Raw genomic sequence first — 18104 nt, 5'->3', positions numbered from 1 at the left:
GTGTCCAGGTGTGTCATGTGCAAGGTCTTGGCAAGAAGGAAACATAGAGATGAATGAGGACAGAAACATCAACATCAATATTCCCAAAGAAGTCACCCTGTCTCACTTCACCATCAATGGAAATGTACAGTTGCACATGGATTATAATGCTAAGTAGACTCATCTTAAGAAGGCTACAGAGTTTACGTTGCTATGGACACAGTTCCAATAGTAGAATCTAACAGACTATCTTTTTTAGTGGAAGCAATAATAAAACCATTTTTGAATCAACGTTTTGTGTCAAATTATTGATTTCTTTAGTAAATAGCTGTGTAATAAGTAGGATAATGTACAATGAGCGGGTCATTATTGCAAAATGAAGTGATTCAGGTCCTGCATCACCCTGTCAGTGTTCATTTTGCAATAATGACCTTGCTTGTTTCTGAAATGTATGAGGCATGTCAGCATTAAGGGATCAGTAGCAGAACAGAGGCAAGCCCACTACAAATCATCTCTATCATGTCTGATCTGCCTTTGTATCCTTCTCCATATAATTCAGATAGAAAAAAAACAATATATTATGTGAGACCTCCAGCACCCAGATCAAATGTAGATGTCTACTAGTCAATCAATAGAAAATTAATCAGCAACTAATTTGATAAGCAAATAATCATTTTAGTTATTTTTCAAGCAGAAATACCAAAGATTTGATGCTTCTAGTTTCAAAAATATGATAATCTTCTTTGTCTCCTTGTCTTAACATCATAGTAAACTGAATATCTTTCGGTTTTGGATTGTTAGTTGGCAAAACATCTGATGACATCACCTTTGCCTCAAGGTAATTGTGATAGGCATTTTTCACAGTTTACCAATGTTTTGTAGATCAAGAAAGTAATCTACAGATGAATGTATTTTGAAAATAATCATAATTTGAAGCCCTAGATTTATTAACCATTGGTGAAGAAATGGTTACACCTTAAAACACTTGCAAACAGTTTGCATGAATTCAAATAAAATGCTCATACTTGGTCTTGATTAACAGAAAATGTTCACAAAGTTTTGGTCAGCAAAGTAATTACTGACTAAAAAGAGACTAATATAGTGTAATCGTTGTTTTTTACTTAGACAAGACTAAAACGTCCAGAGTTTTTGTTGACTAAAAAAAGATTAAAAATAGGAAGGATAAATCATGTGGACATTTAATCTCAGGAATAACTCTAAATCCAAAAATAGCTGATAAAATCCAAGATATGAGAAATGATAAAAACAATGCAAAGGACACCCAAAACTTCTATAGAGATTGTATTATATTTCCAAAAATATATGTACAGTCTATTACAAAGATTACAAAGCAAAAAGAATTGTCTATGTAACAAGAAATTGTCTAATTAAATGATCTTACAGTTCTGCTGTTGGGGAAAATACTTTTGACCAGTGAATATTCTCAATACTTTCAGCACAGAAAAATAAATAATAAATTGACAATTTGTATTACTGTACAACAAACTAAAAGGCAAAAATAAAAACAAAGTCAAAGTAAAGATGGAAATCCTATCAGCCGTCTTTGGTCCTAAATGAAAAATTATGTACAACTGAAATCTTGTGGGTGACAATAATTCATCTGCGAGATAGAAAAATATAGTGCATTTTCAATGTATTCAGAGCTCTCTACTGAGTAATATGTGTAAAAAACAATATAAATAAAATGTACAAGTTTTACAATTAGAACATATACAAAGATTCCCTCAAATCTCGGCTCTTTCTGACACAATCAACACTGCTGCACTCTTTGGAATTATCCACCACCTCGCCAAAGTGGTGAAACAAATTTCCAACTGCTGAACCACAAGATTTGAAAAATAACTTCATACTCTATCTGCTAGTCCTGATTCCAGCCTTCTACATCGTGCAGGTTTTTGTTTTTTGTCTTTTTACATTTTTTTTTATTCTTTTTGTGTTTTTGCTGAAATAGAGCCACAACAAAACTTTTTTTTTTGTCCAGAGCTGAGCAACCTGAAGTTCAAAATGGGTGTGAAATAAGCTGAAACAGACGGTAAAGTGACTTCTGTTGGTGAAGGTTACAAGTGATTTGGACGTTGAATCGATTGTATCCTGGCCTTAATCTCAATTTGGCTCAAACTGCTGTTTCCCCAGCACAGGAAAAAAAGGACATAGGCATTCTACCTCAGGGTCTGAGGGGCCTCCAGGGGCCCACCTTTTAAAATCAGAGCAGGGTGTTGGGAGGAGGAGGAGAGAGAGTGCTGCCTGTGAACTGGGGAGTTTTGTGCTGACTGAATGACTTTATGCCTGTATTCAATTCAAAGGTCTGGCAAAGGTCCAATTGCTGAGCTTTGCTGTATGGATAAAGGGAGGTGGGGTGGGGTGGTGGGGGGGGGGGGACACAGGGGCTCAGAGCTGGTCAGGGCTAATTCCTGGTGTCTCCTTACAAAGGTGAGTCCCACAGTGAAAATGGATCTAAAGACACATCCACACTAAGCCAGCAGATTTTGAAAATGCGGTTTATGTGTAAAAAACAAGGTGTATCCACACATATCCGCTCGCATGAGATGGATTCATGGCATGGATGTGGTTAGCCTAGCTTAGCATAAAGACTGGAAGCTGAAAACAGCTAGTCTGGCTCTGTCAGAAGTTCAAAAACACATCAACCAACACCTCTGAAGCTCACTCAAAAGCTCACTTATAACAGGATTTATCTCATCAAAACACTGTTCACTGTTTTAAGGGGAGTTAGGTGCTGGAACTATTTCTTTGCAAATGACAGCGGGGAGTTGTGACTTCAGCAGGAGGTTTGAAGTGCTGGGTGTACAGATGTTCACTGAGACATTTCCACAATATGTTACTCCAAATATATTTTCCAAATTTAAATACTCCCAAAACTATTACTTTTACAATCCAAATAGACATTCCTACGCAACTATACTGATGAAATGAAATAGTTTTTTTTTTAGCAAAGTTAGTTCTGACCTCTCAAATGTGAATATTCGCTTATGTTCTTGGATTTACATGACACAAAACCGAATATATTTTGGTTTTAGAAGGTTGTTTAGACAAAGAAAAGCAATTTTAAGATGTACAATTTGAATTTGGAAAACTGTGACCAGCATTTTTCTGTATTTTCTAGCATTTTATAAGACAAACAATGGATTGAGAAAATACTCATCAGGTTAATCAATAATGAAATACATGCATGTATTGACAAGTGTGTATGAACATGTCCATCTGTGCAGCTGTGCATGTCTGCTGTCCACATCTGATTGTAGACATCTTCCCCTTTAGAGGCGACAGACGTTACTGCCACATAGCCCTCGACAATGTCTAGACAGGCTTAAGTCTTCCTTGTTTTCCTTGCCTTTCAGGTTTATCCACCCTGGAGACCGTTTTCAAAAGGCTTCACAACAGCTCAGTGTGGACAGAGGGCCAGAACGGAGAGAAAAGGTGAGTTTTCAGATGTATCTGGCTTATTGTGGACACAACATAAGACACAATGGACAGACTGAAGAAAGCTGCTAATGGTTTAACTGCTTGTCAGTGAGCTTGCAGTTCATTTCTAAAGCTGGTTATGCTTCATCTTTAAATCTGAGATGAAAAAAGCTGAAGTAAATGAATGTTGCTTTGACAATATACTGTAGATTTATCTCCTAGGTTACAGCAGCAGTAAAAGAAGTTCTAATGGTTTTCCCCTGTAAACACCACTCCTCTCTACACGACTGCTGAATCACTACACTTTCTTATCAAAGAGTACCGTGCTGAAAACATACTCAACATAGAAACCTTTTCTTTTTTTGCATTGGAAGTGGAGACAGATGGCACCAAATAGGTTGATTGGCTTTTAGCACATCTTCTGCAAAGCCCCCTCGTCTCTGTTCTCCATACAAAGCCGTATGGAAGAAAAGAGGAGCAATCTTAAGAGACACTTTAATGCATGTTCTGTCACATCTTCGCCTGTGAAGGATGAGCGGCGGAGAAGCATGAATAAACAAGGGAGCTGCATTGCTGCCTACAGAGCCGGGAGGTGGGATTTAACAGCATGGTCCCCATCTGACTCTGGCCCGATTGTTTGGTCCTGCATTTTCATACCCAAACCCTGAAGGGGGTTCTTTGATTTCTGGGTGGTGTCAGGAAATGATGTCAGCATGGCTAATTGGCACCTACCTAGTGTTTCGAATGGTGCTTCTTTTATCTCTGCAGCCACTCACTCAAATGATGATTTCATCTGATGACTTGGCACGGCAGTTTTCCGAGCAAATTCCAAAGCATTTTCTTTAGGTCAAACAGGTATATTCCTTTACTTTCTGGCAGTGACTGAATCTTTCCAAAGGGTTCGTCTCAGCACAGCACACACAAACACCTAGCACCTTAAAAATCTCAGGTGAGGACCATTTCTACCTGGTAATTATTGCTCTGTTTAGTCCATCTCTTCTTCGCTGACTGTGTCACTCGTGGCATTAAACCGTGGCCTTGCACTTGATTTCACCTGTTCAAGTTCTAGATAAAAAGACATCACACTAAAAGGAAAACAAAAATAAAAGATAGGGAGCTTGTCCCAGTCGCCCATCCTCAAAATGAACCGCAGAGAGTATTGCCATTCAAGTGCCTAAAATAGTGGCAATACTTAGTCGAACACATTTTAAGGCAGTAATACGTCTAGAGCTTCCACCTTTCACCTTTTAAAAATTGTATTTGCAGCTGAACAATGCACCAAAAAAAACACAAAAAACCAACACTGTGTGCAACATTTTAGGCAAAGTGATGGCAAAACAATTTGCGGCGGCTTCAATACAATCTTTCAACAGTGCTGAAACATTCTACTCAGTAACCAAATAACTGTTCTGAAACTCAAACGTTTCCTGTAGTGAACACTAAGACAAAGGATATTGCTACTCTGATACAAAAGACTGGTGATTTGAAGAACAATTCTCCTCCTGCGTCTCCTCAGTGTTGCACTCTTTCAAAAAAATTCTTAATAAAAAGTAGGAAAGGTTGAAACCAAGTCAAAAACCCACTCTGGTAAGCATGTGAGAATACCATTTTCACTTCAACAGCACATGAAGGAAAATACGAGTCACTGCAAACAGTTCAAACAGTCCGGCGTGTCTCAGCACAAAAAGTACCTTTGAATCTGTACTGAGTTCCTTCTGTGTTTGGATAAAGGAGAATTTACCCTGTTGTTGAGTCCAAATAGAAGGAAAAAAGAACACTTGTATGTGCCACAACATGTCACTGTGGCAGACATACATAAAAAAATTGACAAATTAGAAAAGAAACAAGAGAAGTGACCGAAAAACACTGCAAGTAGACAATTAGTTTTTTGTTCTTTTTAAAGAAAATCCATAGCTATGGTGTGCACTTAAATCATTCATTAAGAACATAAACTCCTTTCCAGTGCGCCATTTGATATGTGGTTGAGTTCGTAAGCGCTTCTAAAAAAGGAGAAGAAAAAAACAAAACAAAACAAGTAAGTCGTCTCGTCCAGGTAGTTTCTTTTTTTTGTTGTTTTTTGCCCTTTTCCTCTCTTTAGTGCCCTTTGAAGAGGCAGACCACAATCCTTCACTGAGGAACAAAGGAATGATTTCACTCCAGACACAGCCGGAAGAGTCAGACATAACAGATGTCCGTTTACTTTGACGAATATCCCAGGTTCTGTCCCAGGCGCTGCTCCAGATAAGTTCTGTTTTTGTTTTTCGCCCTGTCCGCGGTGGCCCGTCGCAGTCCATCACACCTGAACACCCGTGCCATGAAGATGCAGCATCTGGGCTCTCATAGTCTGTATGCTGCTCATGATCTTTTTCTGATGTCCCACCAGCGTGATCCCCAAGCTCATCACGTCCCTGCAAGACAGGACAACACATCAATCAACGCACTGGACCACAGTATGGGGCAAAACAAGTGAGATTTACAGCCTCAGGTTTTTCATTATTGTGAGTGAGGGGTAGAAAAAGACATCCAAACACAGCGATCTTGTTTGTGAATCTCGATAATAAATTTCATATGGTCAATTTCAAGGATGATGTAGCAAAAAAAGTATGATCTAAAGTTTCCTTTTTATTGGTAAGTATGTTTGGAAAGTTTATTTGAACTCTGAGCATTTTATGGGGATGTGGAGATGGATGTTGACATCTGATGGTCATTGGAAGTTTAGCGTAACAACTTTAGGGCAAACCACAGTCTGGGCCGATGCTCATATTCAGCTGCTCTCAACTAGTAAGAATGCAATAAACAGCAAAGAGTTCACACAAGTTCATGAACATTCAGATGGAAACTCAAAACATGATAATGTTTGATATGGAATTATCGGAGACACCATAAGTTATGAGTTTTTTCACAGATTCTGTCTTTACATTTTTAAAACCCCACACACAACATTAAAATATGAGTCCGAGTCAACCACAGAGCATTTATCCTACAAGATTTTGATTGAAGAATTTTTTTGTGCTAAAATGGCTCAACATAATAAAATTCTTATGTCATACTCACTACTCTGCTGGTGAGTTTCACCTTTTAACAAACTGTTCTCAATTAATTCCTTTTCTACTTTGTTGATTTTTAAATGCCAATAACTAAACTCAATATTCCTGCGGATGTTTCACATAGAGAGCCAAACAGGAAAAGGAGATATTGTGCCCTTTGATCCACTGGAGAGCCTTTGTGTAGAAAATGCTAACAGTAGCTTAACACTGAATAAAACAAAACTAGATCAAAACCTAGTATATGTCAGGACCGTTATAAATGCAGTTGCAAGAACAATACTTTCCACTCATATCTTGGGATGTTTGATTTGAAAGAACTTATTTTAATTTTAATTATAACTACTCTAATTATCTGTTACCTCCCCCTGCTCTTTCATCTGTTTCTGTCTACAGATGTCTGTAAACATATGGTCTCATCCATGTGTTTACCTAGGATTAACATGCTAGGCTACCAGTCTGTCAGTTGTGTGATTTATATCTGCGCTGTGATGTCTTTCAGAGCAGAGTAAATGCTGCTAAACCGGAAACACCACAGCTACACTGTATTTTTATACAGTTTATGGGCTACCCACAGCATTGCACGGCTATGCTAATGATGCTAGCCAAGGTAACTAGCTGCTAGCCACCGTGCGGGCTGGTAAAATGGATCCGTCACGTCTCTTTATATCCGCAGGTTGTTGCTCCTGTCAGTGTCGGAGCCTCCGCGTGAGATGCTTCGGTCAGTAAATGTGTGTATTTAAAACTTAATCGCAGGGCTGCGCTCCACTGTAAATGCCCCCTGAGGATGTAATAGAATCTGTTCATGCTGATTCATTTTGAAAGAGCAACAGCCAATGGGGAAACTCCAACACTCGTCCAACCGACCAATGGTGTAACTTCATCAGTGAGCGGGACATTTGGGGTTATTCGGAGCTGGTCCAGCCAAAAACGGGAAAGTAGAAGCGATTAGAAATAAGTGAATGTAAAAGAGTATTTCTATTATAATGATAGATTCAGATCAGCAGAGTGATGAGTATGACATGACTATGTTGCCTTACTGATGGAATTAGTGCTGTGGAAATGTACATTATACTGAATTTATCAAGACAACAGGTAAACATGGAGGACGTTTGCATCAACAGCAAATTAAATCAAGTGGATCAATAACAAGGGAGGCATCTCACAAAAATATGATGTATATAATGTAAGTATAGTAATAAAACAGGAAAGATCAGAAATATAGGCATGTCTCTGATATAAGACTGTTTCAAATAAAGGTCTTGTTCTCCCTGCAAATGAGGTAAATAAAGGCCAAGGCTACTATTTCAAAATTTAAGGGTAAAGTTACAGAAACTTGTAAACCTCATGGGATGGCAGTATATCAAAACTCTACCTGAATTAAAAATGCACCAAAGTTGATGTTGAAGAAAGGGAAGTGTAGGTGAGATCCTAGTCTAAACATGGCTGGTATTAATGTCTTCTACTGATGCTTAACCCCTTGAGGGCTTCAAAAACTACTTACTCGATTGACATTCTGGCCACAGATTCCAAGGAACTGTAGCCAGCTGCTGTGAAGTTGTCTCTGTATCGCTCCATCTTGATGGCTTCCAGCCACTCTCCCACTGAGCGGAAAGCAGTGAAGTCTGGTGTGCTCTGATCTAACAGTGGACTAATTGGTCTGCAGGATGAGCACAGAAAGATGTTTATGTCTTATGTGAAAAGGAAACGTTCTGCTGAAAACAAAATCAAGCAGGAGACGAGACAAAGCGACGACCAAAGGCATCCAGCGGTGCAGTAAATTGCGTGAGGGGAAAAAACTAGCTGATTGGAGGCTTCAATCAATATGAAATTCACAAACAGATGCAGCATGTCAGCTTTCTGCTTCTGAAAAATATTTTTGTCAATATCTTTTCAATCTGAATACATTTGCCTCCTATATAGTCCCTATATAATAAAGTGCTTTTTAACCAGTTGTAACCTCTGGATCTCAGTCTCACCCTGGGATAGTATGTTCTGACTGCAAATAGAATTCATTTGATAAACGTCAGAGTGAGGTCTGGAGTTCCCACTGCACTTTAAAGTACCAGGAACTCATTATAGAGATTGATTTAAAAGCCCCGCTATTGACCATAAAGCCATGGAAGCTGCTTTGGGGTATCGATCCCCCGGGATTTATCTTTCATCTGTGAACTACAGAGGCTAAATCATCCTCTGGACACTTTGGATCATCCACTAATGTGCTAAAATAAAAGTAAAACTTCTTTATTGTATGACACCACATTTTAAAATGATTAATTGGGGGTTTTATATTCCTCACCTCGTACATGTTCCCACTGGCGTTTTCAATGTGTTGGGATTGCGGATCATCTTATCAAGGATGCCGACTATCTGATCAAATTTGGGACGTTCGGCCCTGTCTTTCTGCCAGCAGTCCAACATTAGCTGATGCAAGCCTGGAGGACAGTCCATAGGGGCCGGAAGACGGTAGCCCTCCTCTATGGCCTTAATGACCTGGAGAATATAAAACACATTGAATCGTTAGTTTCAGACTTGAGTAACAACGACTATAACCATAATCTTTTAGTATTAACCTTTAGCGTAAACCTAATCCTAACCTTTAAGTATCAGCCTTCAGAGTCACCTTAACCCTAAACCACAACTCCTAACTCTTTAGTAGTATCCTTTATTATTACCCCTAACCATTTAGTATAACAGTTCACCCACATAGCCAGGGGTGTGTCTGGATGTGCCTGTGGCATCTACATCTCAAACTGGCACACGCAGCATAATCATAGCATCTCGTGCCACAGGCTGTGACAGGCTGTGATACTCAAGTGATTACTGTGATGTGACACAACTGACGCTGCTGTGTCACAGTGTTGCACTTGATGAGTTTTTTTTTTTGGCAGTAGCCAAAATGGACTTCAGAAATTGGTTTTTCAAAAAAGAAAAAAATACCAGCACAGGAGCAGGAGAGCAGGTAAGTTAAGACTTCAGAGCGGGAGGAAGGCAGCTGGCGCCATCTTGGTTGTTTTAATGAGTAACATTACAACAGAGGAGAACTCGCTGGGACAAATTTCTTCAAGGTTCTCGACTCCTGTCCCGAAAACATTTTTCCAAACATGAACTGTTTACTTCAGGCACGCATTACTCTTCTGATAACAAGCTGCACAGTTGAGCGCTTGTTTTCCACTGTTAACAAACTGTTATCAAAGCAAGCAACAGGGCCAACATGTTCACAGGCTGACTGAACAGTTTATCTAGTCTTCCATTTGAAAAGGAGTTGACAGACACTTTGGATTATGATGAAATTATTTAATTGATCCAGACCAAGCCCCGCCTTCTTGCACTGTGATGCTGTGTGTATGTAGCTAACATTGCTCCTACACTTTGCTGACCCGTGTGAGTCATATGAATGTGCTTCTTGTGTATATTGTGCTAATTGATGCTAGCAGTAATAATGTTTTAATGAGATCTTAAAATAAAAGTAAAAAACTGTTATGGTTGATCTCACAGGCTCACCTAAATTAATATTTCTGGCTACGCTACTGTCACGGTTAGGGTAAGTTTGAGGAAGAAAAGTTTCTTCCTGAACCGTAAGTGTCACAATAACTCTAATTCTTACTGACAAAGTGAATAATGTTCTACTCTTCACGACCCTTTCATCCTTTAATCACCAACTTTGTAAACAGTGTCGGAGCTTAATCATTTCATGGTTACCTGCAGCAGATGTCGTGCATCAAGGACTTTCGGGCCTAACCAGACTTGATAGCTGTGTGCCAGTTTTGTTACAGTAAATGGGAACACGAGGACTCAAAGCAGAGTGATTCAAAGCAGCCGATGAGCTTTGAGCACTAATTGTGGAGCGACAGGTTTCTCATTATACCCCATTCCATCATACCAATATGCCACTCAGATATGCAGTATTTCATGTCTAACAACTTTTTCTATAGAAATGAAGCTTCTCTTTGCCCTTGCTAGAGCATTGATAATCTCCAGTTCTATCTGGGAAGCCTTTCTGCACAAAGTACTGCCTGACGATACAGTTTTAAAGGGGCACTCCACTGATTTTTCTTGTCCAAGTCAATTTATTTGTCCTGGGGGGAACTACTCAGCCTGTGAAATCAGCTCTGGAGGAACTTTGACTAAGAAAGGGTTATCCCAGCTTGGGCTTAGAAACTATAAATCAATTAAAGAAAACCTGCAATTCAAAATGTAGTTGTGGGTGTTTACCAGGTTGGGAGGGTCTAACCAAAGAGTTGCATCAAGTTGCATCATGGGATGTGTAGGATCCAGTATTTTTGGAGCTTTCCTGTATATAAGTGACTAAAAGTCAGGATATCTGAAACTCTGAACCTTCCTCCAATGTTATGAAAGCGCAATATTGTTTGAGTTATGTTATGCCAACATTTAACTCACCAGTTTGATTGTCAAGACCTAGAGGCACAATGACAAATGGTGGCTTAACAGTCCAAAAGGGTCCAAAAGGCAGTCAAACATTCAGACAAGTTTTAAACAAATCCCTAATGATCGAAACCACTTATATAAAAGTGGGTATTAATGTAAATTGACTCAACTGTCAGCTTTTAAAGAAGAGAATGATGACTTGTGCTCTTGTAAAGCTGTGTCTAACATAGTCACCACTTCCCTACATCAGCACAAAGTGTTATCACAAATCAAAATTAATGAGATTCAGCGTATAATGAGTGAATAAACCTTCTTGGATGGTCATGCTAAAAAGGTTGAATAATTTATTCAGCTCCAGACACATTACCAAAATCAGACCTTCATTTCCTGATCCTAAAAAAAAGGTTACACATGCTTTTATTTTGTCTCGGCTTGATTATCGCAGCTCTCCTCTCACTGGGCTCCTGCCTTCAGTAAGTGCTACACGCTGCAGCTATGCTTTTAACCAACTTCTGAGGAGATGGGATCATATTACACCCATCCTTATCCCTCTTTACTGGCTGAGTGTGAGTTTTAGAATTGATTTCAAGATTTCACTGATAACCCTTCACGCGCGACAGGGCCGGGCTTCTCTTTACATGTTGTTTCTTATGTGCCGCAGTGTAGACTTGTTTCCTTGAGATTCATTTCCAGCAATGTTCATATGTCTAAACAAAAGGGCTATATTTATACAGCTCTGATGAATAATAGAATAGATCTTTCCACAGAGCCTTTAAATCTAATCTATTGTCACTCTGCATCATGCATGCAGTTTAGCACAGAGTTCATTAAAAGTCAATGCCGTGAGAGCAGTAGGTGCAGCGGGCACTTTGGTTTGAACCTCTGACTCCTCTTCCTTTATTGTGTGGATAAGGAGCTTTGTATGTTTCTGCATATATTCATCAGCTATTCCTGTCAGAAACGCTCAGACAAGAATGAGTCATGGAGGGAAAAGGTGTCAAAACACTGAAACTGTTGGGAAAAATGCAAATAATGTTCTTCCTGCATCCCCGGAGGATGTTTGCTGAAGTCTTGACAAAGCGCAAAAAATTCTGACATTGATGTCTGTCAAGTAGTGGAATGTCAGAACACCACATACGCCACTTAAATGCCCAGCCGTCTTGTTTAGCATTTCTAACATCTGATTGTTCAATCAACTGGCCTCTGCTTAAGAGCGCCAGAGAATCTTAATCATGTTTAGCCCTGATACTGTGGGTGCTAAACTCAGGGGGCCATATAGGAATCTTAAGGCCAGAACTCACTTGCCTTCCACCATCAATCAAAATGTGTCAAGTGTCTGACAATAAGGAACAGCTTCAAGTGGTCTGGCACAGTTGGACTCCCTCGGTTGGAGTTGGCAAGAAAGCAGGCAACAGCACTCAGAGAACTGCGGGTGAGTCAGTCATTATAGTAATTTGTGACATTTGTAAAAAGAGGTGTGGGACTTAAAAAAAACAAATATGTTCTTTGAGGAAGAAAAGTATGGGTAATATCAGGAGTCAACTCTTACAATTTACTTGACAGTATGGCAAAAACCATAATCCTGATTATGCATCATGATTACCCAATTGAGTTTTAGACATCTAATTTGTCCTATCCATTCTCTGATTAGATTTCAGCACCAAACAGAGCCAACATGTCTCCAAACATCCCTTCCAGCTCAAGTGTGTTTCAAAACATGAGCAAGGTGAGAGTATTTTCTGGAAATTCACTGCACTGTGTGTAGTTTTGACTTTGTTTCAGTTATTCAGAGCTGTATTTCTACAAGTGGCTAAAGCGAGAAAGGTCTCTGGAGCTACAGAGCTGTTTTGCAGTTCACTCATGTGTGACTGTATTAATTATTATTATCTTTTACTTTGTGATACAGCTTTAACCTAAAGAGAAGGGACACTAGCTTTAGAAACATTACATATTCAGTTTTTTTCCCTCATGTATCCAACCTAAATCTTGTTCAAGTACTGTATTTCTATATTTGTTGTATGACTGATGCAGCTTGCAAGAAGTGAGTCTTGAAGTATTGAAGCCTTCATATGTTTCATTTAAAGGGGTACTCCAGAGATTTAGTAATGGACTTCCATAAAGTTGGGGGCCTCGAAAAAGACACATTTCAAAAAGAATGGTGAAAATTGAAGAATCAGAGGCTGAGATATCCTGATATTTGGACCATTTTTGGAACTTCTGTCACATTTGACTCTGTATTGATAACTGGGCCAAGCTCCAGAAATGCTGGATCCTACGTTTTCCATAATGCAACTTGATAGCATCCCTTCATTAGACCTTCCCTGCTTGCTAAATTCCCACCTCTCACAAATTCTACCCGCAGTTTTTGACGCAGGTTTCCGTCTCCAAGCCAAGCTGATATAACCCTAATGAAATCACTCTGACATCATCAGTTATTTTCTCGTTTTACTTTCCTCCAGAAAGTGTTATTCAACTATTATCACAGGTTGAGTAAACTGATCTTGATGTGTAAAACGGTGAAGTGGAATGACCCCTAACATCAGAGCTCATCTACACACATGTTTGGACGTGACTGTGTCTAAAACAAAGCAATACGTGCAATGCAAACAGCACAAGAGTAATTTGCTGTGTAATTGGTTCAACCATAACTCATAAAGTTTTAAAGACATCTGAATCAAAAGCATTCTGCATGACAAGCGTTTTCCACTCCTGTTGTTTATATTATTAAAAAACATCAAATCCATGTTCTCAGGACTTCATTTTTATGCATATCCCATTTCAGGACTGTTTCTCCTTCACATGGATTCAAACTGCATGGTTATACAGCAGAAAGATGTCTTGAACTAATTAAGGCCAAGGTTACCGTCCCCACCGAGCTGTTCTCATGAAGCTTCTCAAAGAAGAACCACAAACTGGGATTTTTGTCTTTGATTTTCTCTGTTTTAGTGGGATGACTTCATTAGGGATAATTACTAAAGGGATGAAGCTGGGGAAAATCTTGCATTCTCATAATTCATAGCCCCTTTTAGATGGTAGTTACTGAGATAATTATTCTCCTGGATTGGAAGTAATGCATAACCTCCGCTGGACTAATACTCTTAATTCTTGTTTGTTATTTGTGAGCAATAAATCATTTATAGTTTTGAAACTAATCTAAAAAAATGTCAGTAAAAAGTTGGAAAATGCCCATTAGCAGTTCCCTGAACCCAATGCAGTGTAATCACATTACTTTTTTAGTTGTTTTGTTCCACTAAAACTCAAAGATATTGAATTTAGAACAATATAAAACAGATATAAGTTACTTGAACAATTAATTCACTATATCATACTATATCATGGCACATAGTCATGTGTGCCATGATAACAAATAACAAAGTCAATATGTGTAAATATCTATTACATCTCCAGTACAATGTTGAAATAATGTCTTTTTAAATAGAGGTTTTAATGAGGTAGTCCCTAAACTGAAAGAGAAACGTTCTGTATTATGTTTAGTAACTGAATGACTTTATATAAGGTAGTAACTCACATCTTGATTGGACATGTCCCAGTAAGGCCGTTCCCCATAGGACATGACCTCCCACATGACAATGCCATAACTCCACACATCACTTGCGGAGGTGAATTTACGATACTGGATGGCTTCTGGCGCGGTCCATCGGACGGGTATTTTGCCACCCTGTTCAGTGAAATGCAGGTCAGTGGCTGGAGTAAAGATCAAATTCATTACATCCTGCATCTTCCCCTAAAAAAATCAATTAGTGAGAGTTTTGCAGTTACACACAGGGTCAGAACACACACACAAAAAAAACAACTTTGCCAAAAAACTTAAGCAGAGAGATTGCTACCACTTTCTAATGAGGCACTATTTATAAAGGTTTTTATAACCTGTGATTAAAGCTTTATTAATGCTTTATAGATTAGTTAACTCATTGAGGAGAACACATACATTTACACACATACATTTACTTGAAATATTGGCTTGATATCACTTATCATATTAGACTGTTTATTCCATATTTCCTTGATAGTAATTGATTCCTATTGTCCATATATTATTGTCTCATTTTCTCAGTTATTGATGGTGTAATTGTCTCAGCTTTTTTTCATGTGATTTTGCTCCTATTAATTTGATTGTTGCAATCTGTCTTCTTATAGAAAGAAGTTGTTGTTTCATATTGTGAATTTGATACTTGACAAAGGTCAGAAACATTAGATTTTTAATAAGCTCAGTGTTGACAGTGTTCAAGAATTCAATGCTTTCTGTTACTGTTCTGTAACTAGCCAAAGAGATTTCACAACCTGGCAACCCCAAAGTGGCTTATAACTGATTTATAAAGCATTAGTAAATGATTTGTTAATAAAGTACAACTTTATAAACTGTGCTTCATGAGAAAGTGCTTGTTTTGCATATTGAAAATGGTGCAGACTGCATGGGCGTGCACCTGTACTTCTGCTCTATTTTCATGCAGCTGCTGTGACTTGATTAGAGAATTCAGAACCAGAGCTCTGGGTAGAGAAGGCAAGTGCTTTAATTGACTCACAGTTGTTGTGTAGACAGCCTCGGGATCGTCGTCTATCACCCTTGACAGGCCGAAGTCAGACACTTTACATACGAGATTGCTGTTGACAAGGATGTTTCGCGCAGCCAGATCTCGATGGACGTATCCCATATCAGAGAGATATCTCATTCCTGCCGCTATGCCCCGCAGCATCCCGACCAACTGGATGACTGTGAACTGACCATCGTGTTTCTGCGTGGCACAGAGAGAAACACAGGCAGGTCAGCCATCTTCACTGACCATGAGGGAAATGTAGGTCACAGCACTGCAGCAGCTCTAGCACAAGATTTATGATATTTATGCGATGCACAGATCCTACTGCAGACTGCCTGCTCTCTGGGACTTTCCAGAAAAGGCAAAGATGCTTTAAGCCTCCTGCGCTTCGAAGGTGATACTCACCCTGAGGAAAGCATCTAATGAGCCGTTTTCCATGTACTCGATGACAATCATCACTGGCTTTCCTGGAGAAAAAAAGAAAGAAAAAAGAAAAAGACGGACAAAAGTAGATGATTAATTGATACCTAAATTTTGTTTGGTTCCAGAACTCCCCACAATAAACAACTATGGCGAAGTGCTTCCAAGTTATTTTTAGTTTTCATTGGCTTTTAATTAAAAGTTACCATCTGCTCCTTTTATTAGAGTGTCTAAATGAGAAAATGTTAAACAGAGAGTGTGGTTAATTTAATCAGATATAATGTCACTCTAACTGTGCTGCTTTTACCTGCCAAAGCTAAACAAACTGTGATGAAAAGGATTTTTACAGGGATTCCTGAACTGTCTCACGGCATCAGTGTAGAGTTCATGCTTTAGTAGTTTAGTTTCTGTGTCACCTTCAAGTGTGATTACCTCTTGTCACGACTCCCTCCAGATGCACAACATTGGGATGGTCGAACTGTCCCATGATGCTTGCCTCGCACAGGAAGTCCCTCCTCTGCTTCTCCGTGTAGCCCACTTTTAACGTCTTGATGGCGACCGACACGTCTCGCTTTCCGGGCAGTTTCAGCCGGCCGCTGCACACCTCCCCGAACTCTCCTGTGTGGTGTGAAAGCATTCATGAGTGAGGGTTAAAAAAAAAAAATGAAACACTTCACAATGACAAATTTATTAGTGTATTTTGAGACAAAGCAGCTGTGCTGTGGTGGATTACAAATTGGAGTGCAACATCTTGTTATACTCCAGGGAGTGTAACCGAGACCTATAATAAGACATGCTAGAGATGCATAGATACTGTCATTGACCGCCTCTGTAAAACCCATGTGGCAGCAATTTTTCAGCTGTTGGAATCTTTGCGCCTGCCTCTACGAGATGCAGCCCACACATTAATTGCAATGAACTTTTTCCCCTCTTCGCAATTGCACTATCAATATACAATGCATAAAGCTGTGTCCCTATTCAAGGTGTAAATATTTGGCTGTCAGTGTGATATATGAGAGCACAGAGTGACTAAACAGAAAGAGCTGAGAGACAGAGGATGGGCTCACCTGCTCCAATAACCCGCTCAATTTTAATGCAGGAGGCATCCAGCTCCTTGGCAAATTGATGGACAGCCCTGTTTGGGTCCTCGTAGGTTTCAGGGTCAATGTACGTTTTGGTGCCTGGAAATTTAACTGTAGAAAGGTAAGAGGATTACTGTTACGATTAAATATGCACACTGCACACCAGCGGGCGCTTGACAGGCAAACGATTACTAAGACCAGTAATTCAGAGGGAATTGCTGAACAGTCAGCGGCCGGTGTCAAAAGGGTTTTCACACAGGAAAATTCATCACAAAAGGGGAAACCAAGATTTGAGTAACCTGTGCGCGGTGCTTTTATGAGGCTGTCGGGTTACCTTTCACCTCCCTGAAGCTGAGACTACCTCATTGAAAAGAAGAGGCCGTGTTGGTTCATACACTTGTCATGCTCATCATTCTAGAGATAAAAATCTTTTTCTTTTGTACCTCGTGCTTTTACATTTTCAGTTTGGTTTACTCTCTTAACAAGAGTCCTAAAAAGTGATTACTTACTAGTGTGTGCTGACATGAGTTCATGTGTTTTGAATTCCACTATTTTTTCTAGAAAAATTACACGAGGTAGTTTGCAGTTTTACAAAAACTGTCCTTAGACAGAGGTCTGATTGATTCTATTGAGAAGTGATTGCTTCTTATTGTAGATGTTCAAGTTTGAATTTTTCAATCTCAGTTGTTGAATCTAAATTTAATGAGTTCAATTTCAGCAACTTGATTTATTTCAGCTCCCAAAATGACTGAATTTGAACTTAAAAACAGGTTCTGAATATGGGACACTTGAACATTCTGTCTCAATTTGTGAATCCTAAGTATAGAGAAAAAGACAAAATGAAAGTTAAAATCAAGATAATTGTCAAAGTAAATACATTCAGTAGAATTAAAATTCAAAGATTCTTTTGGCCTTTATTTGCTTCCATAATTTTAACACCCTGGATTTTGCCTCCCTAGATACATGCAGGCTGCTGTTCCATCTGATGGTGGAAAGAAAACGACCGTACTGCCTCTACATGTTTGTCAGGTTCATAAATAATCTCATATTATCTGAAAAAGACACCAATTGAACATCAGTCAGAGATAAGACAGTAAAGGTTTTTCTACAACAGATGCAAAAGAAATATAATATATCATGAATTTTCAATGATTTTGTTCGACTACTGTAACAGTGGAAAGCAATGTCAGCAC

The 18104-nt window shown here is 39.1% G+C and overlaps 1 protein-coding gene and 1 long non-coding RNA gene across 8 annotated transcripts in view; one reads left to right on the top strand and one right to left on the bottom strand.

Annotated features, from left to right (window-relative positions):
* Positions 1 to 1266: 1266 nt before the first annotated feature.
* epha7 (eph receptor A7) overlaps positions 1267 to 18104 on the bottom strand; it is a 90613-nt gene continuing 73775 nt past the window's right edge. For 2 of the 7 annotated variants that reach the window (XM_042389558.1, XM_042389561.1), the window contains exons 10-17: positions 16897 to 17010; positions 16262 to 16447; positions 15815 to 15876; positions 15398 to 15607; positions 14383 to 14598; positions 8764 to 8957; positions 7969 to 8124; positions 1267 to 5828 (exon numbers count right to left, since the gene is read on the bottom strand). In XM_042389558.1, the coding sequence (XP_042245492.1) occupies positions 5714 to 5828; positions 7969 to 8124; positions 8764 to 8957; positions 14383 to 14598; positions 15398 to 15607; positions 15815 to 15876; positions 16262 to 16447; positions 16897 to 17010 (1253 nt within the window). In that variant the 3' untranslated portion in view covers positions 1267 to 5713. Of the gene's footprint in view, positions 5829 to 7968; positions 8125 to 8763; positions 8958 to 14382; positions 14599 to 15397; positions 15608 to 15814; positions 15877 to 16261; positions 16448 to 16896; positions 17023 to 18104 lie in introns of all 7 variants that reach the window. The other 5 variants (XM_042389557.1, XM_042389560.1, XM_042389562.1 and 2 more) reach the window with 3 other exon arrangements.
* The window catches only part of LOC121881830, a 76618-nt gene continuing 61881 nt past the window's right edge, over positions 3368 to 18104 (top strand). The window contains exon 1 of the long non-coding RNA XR_006091928.1: positions 3368 to 3435. This is a non-coding gene — a long non-coding RNA (uncharacterized LOC121881830). The remainder of the gene's footprint in view (positions 3436 to 18104) is intronic.

Source organism: Thunnus maccoyii, chromosome 17 (genome assembly GCF_910596095.1).
Source record: "Thunnus maccoyii chromosome 17, fThuMac1.1, whole genome shotgun sequence".
Lineage (NCBI taxonomy): Eukaryota > Metazoa > Chordata > Actinopteri > Scombriformes > Scombridae > Thunnus > Thunnus maccoyii.
This window is presented reverse-complemented; position numbering and strand designations above follow the sequence as displayed.